Source organism: Carassius carassius, chromosome 46 (assembly GCF_963082965.1).
Source record: "Carassius carassius chromosome 46, fCarCar2.1, whole genome shotgun sequence".
Classification (NCBI taxonomy): domain Eukaryota; kingdom Metazoa; phylum Chordata; class Actinopteri; order Cypriniformes; family Cyprinidae; genus Carassius; species Carassius carassius.
This window is the reverse complement of record NC_081800.1, coordinates 12913795-12923820: the sequence shown is the minus strand read 5'-3', so window position 1 is coordinate 12923820 and position 10026 is coordinate 12913795. Positions and strand designations below refer to the sequence as shown.

The window sequence follows — 10026 nt, the reverse complement described above, 5'->3', positions numbered from 1 at the left end:
AACAATGAATAAAATCATAACAATAGATAATAAAGAAATACTGTGGCTGTTTTGTTGCATATTTGCATCATGATCCCATAAAAGAGCGGTTTAGTCATGACTTCAGTTTGTAAACCAATGTGGAAACCACCATGGAGTACCTTGGGAATGTCAGATGGGTTTTTCGAATAGTGGTTTTTGATTTATGAGCAAAAAAATAAAAAATAAAATGTGGTAAAATGACATGATTATACTTTCATGTTTTCTTCTTCAACATAAATTACACATTCAAACCTCAAATGTGAGTTTTGAAACTCTTACGTGTTATAACGAGAACTGCAACGGTTGTCTGATTCATCAGTCAAGTAAACTCAAATGAAAAAACTAATCAAAATAGTTTGTGACTGATTTATTCAGTCAAAACATAAATAAATGCATTATATTTATTTGTGTGTGTGTGTGTGTGTCCATAGAAAATGCATGAAAAAATAGCTCAAAACTTTTTTTTCTCTCTCTTAAATATTACTATATATGCCAAAGCCTTAGACCTAAATTCTTTGCATATCTCCAGGCTGTGTTGCTGTGGGAGTAATTGCCGGTCAAGTCTGACTCAGTTCTGAACTCAAATGAATGAGGAGGCAGATCTGACTTGGCTTGACCTGTGCACAGCCCCATCTAAGGTAAGAATGTCTGCTTGCCCCAGTTAGTTGAATAACACAGAGCGACACAAGAAGATTTCAGACTGTTTACAGAGCTTTGGCCTCAGCTTTGGATAGAGTGGATATTTCCTTAGATTATAAATTATCTTTGTCAAGGCCTGAAAAAAAAAAATATATATATATATATCTTGGTCGTTCTTACACAATGGCTGCTTTAGTGATCTACATCTGAACTGATGTTCCACACTTCAATCAAATGTTAGGGTAGAAAAAGGATTTTTGTATTATCAAGTCATTTTTACACTTATGAGCAACATTTGTGATTTCATGGGTTCCAATGACCATCCGAGCATTTGGTCCTCATTATCCACAGTTCAGAGCTATGATGTCACTGTGCAGGAGGGATTTCATTACCACATCCGGACTGGAGAAGGACAAAGCAACAAGCGCCTCCCTCGAGACGATGTGCAACGAGCGAACGGTTTGACAAGCTTTGTCGCCCTCTTGTGTTTTTGTATTCTTACTAAAACTATGGTTACACTGGTTTATATATACACATACAGTACAGACCAAAAGTTTGCACACCTTCTCATTCAAAGAGTTTTCTTTATTTTCATGACTATGAAAATTGTAGATTCACAATGAAGGCATCAAAACTATGAATTAACACATGTGGAATTATATATGGATTATATACATAACAAAAAAGTGAGAAACAACTGAAAATATGTCATTCTAGGTAATTCAAAGTAGCCACCTTTTGCTTTGATTACTGCTTTGCACACTCTTGGCATTCTCTTGATGAGCTCCAAGAGGTAGTCACCTGAAATGGTCTTCCAACAGTCTTGAAGGAGTTCCCCAAGAGATGCTTAGCACTTGTTGGCCCTTTTGCCTTCTGTCTGCAGTCCAGCTCACCCCTAAACCATCTCGATTGGGTTCAGGTCCGGTGACTGTGAAGGCCAGGTCATCTGGCGCAGCACCCCATCACTCTCCTTCTTGGTAAAATAGCCCTTACACAGCCTGGAGGTGTGTTTGGGGTCATTGTCCTGTTGAAAAATAAATGGTCCAACTAAATGCATACCGGATGGAATAGCATGCCGCTGCAAGATGCTGTGGTAGCCATGCTGGTTCAGTATGCCTTCAATTTTGAATAAATCCCCAACAGTGTCACCAGCAAAGCACCCCAACACCATCACACCTCCTCCATGCTTCACAGTGGGAACCAGGCATGTAGAGTCCATCCATTCACCTTTTCTGCATCGCACAAAGACACAGTGGTTGGAACCAAAGATCGCAAATTTGAATTCATCAGACCAAAGCACAGATTTCCACTGGTCTAATGTCCATTCCTTGTGTTATTTAGCCCAAACAAGTCTCTTCTGCTTGTTGCCTTTCTTTAGCAGTGGTTTCCTAGCAGATATTCTACCATGAAGGCCTGATTCACACAGTCTCCTCTTAACAGTTGTTCTAGAGATGTGTCTGCTGCTAGAACTCCGTGTGCCATTGACCTGGTCTCTAATCTGAGCTGCTGTTAACCTGCGATTTCTGAGGCTGGTGACTCAGATGAACTTATCCTCCGCAGCAGAGGTGACTCTTGGTCTTCCTTTCCTGGGGCGGTCCGCATGTGAGCCAGTTTCTTTGTAGCGCTTGATGGTTTTTGTGACTGCACTTGGGGACACTTTCAAAGTTTTCCCAATTTTTCGGACTGACTGACCTTCATTTCTTAAAGTAATGATGGCCACTCGTTTTCCTGTACTTCGCTGCTTTTTTTCTTGCCATAATACAAATTCTAACAGTCTATTCAGTAGGACTATCAGCTGTGTATCCACCTGACTTCTGCACAACACAACTGATGGTCCCAACCCCATTTATAAGGCAAGAAATCACACTTATTAAACCTGACAGGGCACACCTGTGAAGTGAAAACCATTTCAGGTGACTACCTCTTGAAGCTCATCAAGAGAATGCCAAGAGTGTGCAAAGCAGTAATCAAAGCAAAAGGTGGCTACTTTGAAGAACCTAGAATATGACATATTTTCAGTTGTTTCACACTTTTTTGTTATGTATATAATTCCACATGTGTTAATTCATAGTTATATATATATGTGTGTGTGTGTGTGTGTGTGTGTGTGTGTGTGTGTGTGTGTGTGTGTGTGTGTGTGTGTGTGTGTGTGTGTGTGTGTGTGTGTATGCATAACTGTAACGTAAACAATCGTTTAGCCTATTACTGACCAAGGAAATAACGGAATCATATTGACTTTTAGTTTCTACACGATACAGCATTTGTTAAAGTTTCTTCTATTAAAGGGTCACTCAACCCCAAAATGAAAATGTTGTCATATGTTCCAAATCCATAAAAGCTCAATTCGTCTTTGGAACACAATTTAAGATATTTTGGATGAAAACCTGGAGGCTTGACACTGTCCCATAGACTGCCAAGTAAATAACAGTGTCAAGGTCCATAACAGGTATGAAAACCCTTCGTCAGAATACTCCATCTGCCATCAGACGTGCAATCTGGGTTATATGAAGCAAACACGCAGCACGGTGATATGGCGTGACACAGAGGAAAACGTTGATGAAGGATTTATTGAATAATGTTGTCATTTTTGTTTTCTTTGCTTATAAAAAGTGTTCCCGTCGCTTCATATAACCCAGATTGCACGTCTGATGGTAGATGGAGTATTCTGATGAAGGCTTTTCATACCTTTTATGGACCTTGACACTGTTATTTACTTGGCAGTCCAAAATATCTTAAATTGTGTTCCGAAGACGAACTGAGCTTTTAAGGGTTTGGAATGACATGGGTGTAAATGATTAATGACAACATTTTCATTTTGGGTTGGAGTAACCCTTTAAAAATATATATTTTTAAAGACATTATGTGGAGGTACCATGTTACTGTTCATACTATGGTAGCCTACTGAAGACTTGCCATGTACAGTAGGCCTAGTTTATATTCCAGTAATGCGTCGAAAACCGTGGTTATGGTATTGTCATTTTGGTACTTGAATTGTTTTCATGTTATGATACTCTTTCGGTTGGATTCACTCATCTGTAATAATCTGATCTAGTTGGAATGTTTTTTTCTTGCCTGTAGAGTCATTCACAAGCTGCACATGAGTAGCTTCTTTCTCTCTGCAAACAATATGCATTTCTAGTTCATATTAATTTGCTTCTGAGGAGAAACATTTCTCAGGTTGGTATAAGATAAACTTGTTCATGGCTCGAGCACCACTAAAAATAGTGGCTGAAGAATTAATACAATTTATCATCGCGATTACAATTACAGATACCACAATAACATAGTCGTTCAAAGAGGCAATTAATCGTTATTGATGTAATTCTGAGATTTTTTCTTTCTACAGGTTATTTATTTTAGTGTTAGTGTATATTTTTACTTAGTGTATTATTATGTTACTGTATTATTTTTTTATTTTTTTTTTATTTTAAGAAGAAACCAGTCCGATGTAAAGTTGACATTTGAGGCTTAATGAAAAGCAATACAAGTTTTTCAGTTTGGTGTTTTCAGCTTGATTATTTTCATAGGCTATAAAAATATGCATATGGCATGTAGTTGCTTCAAACAATGGTATAAACATAATTCAGTGTAAATTGTGATAATCTTAAATTAATAATTGCAATTACAATTTCAAGGGAATAATCAACAATTATTATTTTTGTTATAATGGATAAAATTCAAGATACTATAGAAGTAGGTGAAAAATAGTTATTAGAATGGGGATTTAAATTCTCAATATTTAAAACATGTTACCAGATATTTACAAGGAAGAAAATTAAAAAGAATAAACTGGTTAAATTATATGGGTCTTCTTTAGAGAAAGTGTCAAAATGTTAAGTATCTATGAGTGTAGTTTGATGGCAAATTAACCTGGAAGGATCATATAGATTATATATTAAAGAGATGTGGTAAAATTTTACATTTAATGAGACACGAATGGGGTGCTGACAAAGAGCCATTAAAGGGCATTTATGTTGGTCTTATTCGATCAACCTTACACTATGGATGCATTGTTTAGGAGTCAGCATCGTCAACGTTGTTAAAGATATTAGATGTCATGCAAGCTAAGGCATTAAGACTCATTTTAGGAGCAGTTAAATTCACAGCCATTGCAGCATTACAAATAAAAATATCAGAAATGCCATTATTTATAAAAAGACAGAAACTATGGCATTCTGGTTAAATCTACAGGGACAAAGAGATACTCATCATGTAAGGAAAATTCTGAATGATTGCTGGGAAATTTTAAATCCAACAGGTAAAGTCTTTAAATTTACATTTAATCATTTAGCAGACGCTTTTGTACAAAGCGACTTACAAATGAGAACAATAGAAGCAATCAGACCAACAAGAAAACAATCACAGTATACAAGTGCCATGACAAGTCTCAGTTAGTCTAGCACAGAACCCGTAGCTAAGTTTTTTTGTTTTTGTTTTTCTCTAAAGAATAGGATAGACAAGAAAAGGTAAGTGTTAGTATTAGTTGGTCAAGTGCTGGTGAAAAAGATGAGTGTTTAGATGTTTTCTGAAAATGGGTAAAGAATTGGCTGTTCGAATTGAGATTGTGAGGTCATTCCACCAGCTGGGCACAGTCCAGGAAAAGGTCTGTGAGAGTGATTTTGAACCTCTTTGGGATGGCACCACAAGGCGTCGTTCGGTTGCAGAACACAAGCTTATGGAGGGCACATAAGTTTGAGCTAGTGAGTTTAGGTATATTGGTGCCATGCCAGTGGTCGTCTTGAAGGCTAGCATCAGTACCTTGAATTTAATGCGAGGGGCTACTGGTAGCCAGTGTTACTTGATGAGGAGAGGAGTATTGTGAGCTTTTTTTTTTGGTTCATTGAAGACAACCCTCAATGCTGCACTCTGGATCAGTTGTAGAGGCTTGATAGTACATGCAGGAAGTCCCACCAGGAGAGCATTACAACAGTCCAGTCTGGAGAGAACAAGAGCTTGGACAAGAAGTTGGGTCGCTTGCTCTGACAGGAAGGGTCTAATCTTCCTAATGTTGTATAGGGCAAATCTGCAGGAACGGTTTGTTGTAGCAATATGGTCTGTGAAGCTTAACTGATGATCCATCACAACTCCTAGGTTTCCTGCCGTCCTGGAGGGAGTTATGGTTGATGAACCCAGTTGTATATGAGACTGTTGAGCTGAAGGTGATGGTCATTCATCCAGCTAGAAATGTCACTCAGCCTGAAATGCGAGCAGCTACCATCGGATCATCTGGTTGAAATGAGAAGTAAAGTTGAGTGACATCAGCATAGCAGTGATAGGAAAAGCCATGCTTCTGAATGACAGATCCTAATGACGTCATGTAAATGGAGAAGAGAAGTGGTATGAGTACTGAGCCTTGAGGAACCCCAGTAGTAAGAAGTTGTGACTTAGAATCTTCACCCCTCCAAGAAACCCTGAAGGATCTATCGGAGAGGTAGGACTTAAACCTAAGGAGTGCGGTTCCAGAGATGCCCATCTTTCTGAGGGTGGACAGTAGAATCTGGTGATTAACTGTTTCAAAAACTGCAGACAGATCCAGCAGGATGAGTACAGAGGATTTGGAAGCTGCTCTTGTCAGTCACAGGGCTTCAGTAACAGAGAGCAGGGGAGTCTCATTTGAGTGGCTGCTTTTGAAGCCAGACTGGTTGCTGTCCAGGAGGTTATTCTGTACAAGAAACATAGAGAGTTGGTTGAACACAACTCACTCAAGTGTCTTTGCAAGAGAGAGTGGAGAGAAGGAGGAAAGAGAGTGTGTATTAGTCGTTGTGTAGTTATCCTCAGTCTGCCGTGTGGAGAATTGGTTACTGATGGTTCTTGTCTTATTTGTGAAGAAAACTGCAAAGTCGTCGGCTGAGTCGATGAAGCAGGAGGTGGAGTCTGACTAAGAAAAGAAGAGAAAGTCTTGAAAAAGTGAGGGTCAGAACAGTTGTTAATTTTGTTGTGGTAGTATGCAATTGAATTTCAATTTTGTTGCATGGAAAATAATTCGGATAATGAAGGTGGTCTAGAGTCTAGAGTCAATATCATTTGCCCCATTAGTGGTAATATCTCCAATTACACCTTGGATATTAGCTCAACATGAAATAGACATAAAATTACATAAGAACAGAAGGAAAATGGATGGAGCAGTTAGTTTAATTACATATGTAAATGAGTATATAAAAAAAATCACACTAATTTCTTCAAATATACAGACGGGTCAAAGAGTATAGATACTGGAGGACAGGGACTGCATTCTATGTTCCAGTGTTTGAGGTGAGCAAGACTGGAAGCATAACAGATGGTACATCTACAGTATACAGCTGAGATGACAGCATTTCTAAAGGCACTACATTAGGTTTATTAAGTTAGACCTGATAAAGTAATAATATGTTCTGATTCAATGGCAGTTCTTATGAGTTTACAATCATTGGAAACAAATAGAACTGACATTTTAACAGAAATCATGATTATATTGTACAGTTTACAACAGATGAGAATAATAATTCAATTTATGTGGGTACACACATGGAAATTCAAGGTAATGATGAAACAGACATAATACCCAAAATAATCAATTAAAATGAAAGAACCAAGTATAAACATTGCACATTGCAGTAGATCAGAAGGAAAACATTGCATTTTAGAAGCATGCAATAGGAAATGGCAGACAGTCTGGGACTCATGTCATACTATTACAAGGTTTAAAAAAATAAAGAAAAGTAAAATAATTTTCAACTATTAGTTATTTTCACACATTTACCTACATGAAATTTAAATCTAAATCATACTTTTCACATTATAGGGAAACATAGCACAGGTTTATCTGATGTCTGTTTAACAGAGGAAACCGTAGCATAGATCATATGTTTTGAAGATGTGAAAGCATATAAAAAAGAAAGGAGGATACTTATGGAATAATTACAAACAGTAGGATGCCAGGAATTAAATATAGCCAGCTTATTAAATGACAGGCCAAATTCAGGAAAACAATTAAATACAGTCATGAGATTTATTAAGAATAGTGGGTTATGTAATAGGATACAGGAGGGCTTAGTCATTCTCTCCACACTCCATGACAGTAGGTGGTGGTATGCACCTTTAAAGTTGGTAGGCAACCCTCCATAAAATCAAAAGAAGAAGAAGAACCGGAAGAAGTTTCACGCATTTATGACGCGCGGAAGCTCGGTATTCTTCCTTTCCTCCATTAGGTGAGTGCGTGGTAACAGCGAGCTGCGACGCTCTCTTCAGGTTTGTCGAAAAAACCACTTTATTTACGGTCTTATAAATACACATTTAGTTTTTTTTAAACTATTGTTATTGTGTACATTACAGATCGCAACCATGGGCCGCCGTCCAGCCCGTTGGTAAGTTGTAAATTTGTTGTTTTATAAGCCGGTCTTGGTGAAGATGCCAGGGCTCGCTAACCATGTGCTTCATTCAGCAGTGACCGTACACTAACACACGCTACTGTCTACTTAAGACACTTCTGGACTCAAATTCACTGCTTTATAAAATTCTTGATCACTTGAAACCCAGTGTTTGTGAATGTGAAACACACAAATGAAAGCCCAGTGAGACGCTGAAATTAGGTTGTCATTTAAGTTAGTCGTTTACTGCAGTTGTAGTTGTTGGGCTGTTTGAATCTCTAAATATAACAGATGCTATATTGAACGTTAGGGTGTTAAGCTTTGTGTACATTACGTCTTTGTACTTTTAAGTATTAGTCACCTGTGTTGGTGGTTTTAAGTCTTACTAATGGTCTGTGTTGTCTTACAGCTACAGATATTGTAAGAACAAGCCTTACCCGAAGTCCCGTTTCTGTCGAGGTGTTCCTGGTAAGCTATGGAAGACAACACATGTCCAGGATCTTTATTATGAAAGTGTAGACACACAAATCCCCTGCTCATGCACAGCCTGGAAAATCATAGTTTTAAAATGCCATTTACTGTGCTTTTAAAAAGTAATTGAAATTGAAAAATGTTTATAAATAGACTTTCTTGATTTTAGAGCATGTTTAATCAGCTTTTTTACGTGTTAAACTCATAAGACATGGTGATAATTAAAGTGTTTCGTAAATTGACTTTGAAGTTCAATGGTGAATTAGAAATATTTCTAATCCTTACAGCGTTCTCAAACTAAAAAATTAACCGATCAAAAAATGTGGGTACCCCGAATGCATGGACTATAACAGTTTAAACTTAATAAAAGTCCTCTATTAATGAAACCAGTTATTCAAGATTTGTTCTGATAAAGCGCATTCCTCTCCCAAACTCAGATCCCAAGATCAGGATCTTCGACTTGGGCAGGAAGAAGGCTAAGGTGGATGAGTTCCCGCTGTGTGCTCACATGGTATCTGATGAATATGAGCAGCTGTCCAGTGAAGGTGAGGTGTCTTCATACAATACTGTTGTTCATATCTTATACTTAAACATTTTGCATCAAACATTTTCTGATTCATACAGTCTTCGTTTTTTTTTCCCTCTGATCTGTTAATTTACTAGCTCTTGAGGCTGCCCGTATCTGCGCCAACAAGTACATGGTGAAGACTTGCGGTAAAGATGGTTTCCACATCCGTGTCCGCCTGCACCCCTTCCATGTCATCCGTATCAACAAAATGTTATCCTGTGCTGGAGCTGATAGGTGAGCGTGTGTGTGGTCTGAGACTCTTACCTGCAGCTTATTAAGCCGACTAGACAGGTTGTTTGTACTTGTGTGGTGTGCAAAGGCTGCAGACAGCAAGTCTTTGGTTTGTGTATGAGCCTAGCTGCGCAGTGCTGGGCCCTTAAAGGGACCATTGAGACATAACATTCTTTATTTTTCAAATGGAATTTGTTTGACCACTTTTGAGTGAGTTGATCTTTGTTGTTCTCCTCTTCAGGCTCCAGACTGGTATGCGTGGTGCTTTCGGTAAGCCTCAGGGCACAGTGGCCCGTGTGAACATTGGCCAGGTGATCATGTCTGTGCGCACAAAGGCTTCAAACAAGGAACATGTGATCGAGGCTCTGAGGAGAGCCAAGTTCAAGTTCCCTGGTCGTCAGAAGGTATGTAAAACGAAGTTTAAAAACTGTGTAGGTGATTTAATATTTGAAGGTGGTATGCTAACGGTCTGCATTATATTAATGTTAGATCCACATCTCCAAGAAATATGGATTCACCAAGTTCAACGCCTGCGACTTTGATAACATGCTGGCGGAGAAGCGTGTGATCCCTGATGGCTGTGGGGTGAAGTACATTCCCAGCCATGGACCCCTGAGCCGCTGGAAGGCCCTGCACGCCAACTAAGCATTCACACTTATTCATCCGTGTGAACCAAGGCTCTAATGACACCAATAAAGTCCATTCTTTGATTTACAGTTTTTCATAATTTGCATTGTTTATTTAAAAAAA

The 10026-nt window shown here is 38.5% G+C and overlaps 1 protein-coding gene and 1 non-coding gene across 3 annotated transcripts; both read left to right on the top strand.

The window, feature by feature from the left end:
- The first annotated feature begins 7828 nt into the window (after positions 1-7828).
- On the top strand, positions 7829-9992 carry LOC132129125 (large ribosomal subunit protein uL16). 2 transcript variants are annotated; one of them, XM_059540589.1, is made up of 7 exons: positions 7829-7847; positions 7972-8003; positions 8416-8474; positions 8915-9022; positions 9141-9279; positions 9518-9680; positions 9766-9992. In XM_059540589.1, the coding sequence occupies exons 2-7, from the start codon at positions 7981-7983 to the stop codon at positions 9919-9921; spliced, it is 648 nt and encodes a 215-aa protein (XP_059396572.1). In that variant the 5' UTR covers positions 7829-7847; positions 7972-7980; the 3' UTR covers positions 9922-9992. The 2 variants fall into 2 exon arrangements, with proteins under 2 accessions (XP_059396572.1, XP_059396571.1); XM_059540588.1 differs by having other exon boundaries at positions 7842-7887.
- On the top strand, positions 9310-9444 carry LOC132129871 (small nucleolar RNA SNORA70). The gene has a single exon (XR_009428627.1). It is a non-coding gene; the product is annotated as a small nucleolar RNA SNORA70 (small nucleolar RNA).
- Positions 9993-10026: the final 34 nt, after the last annotated feature.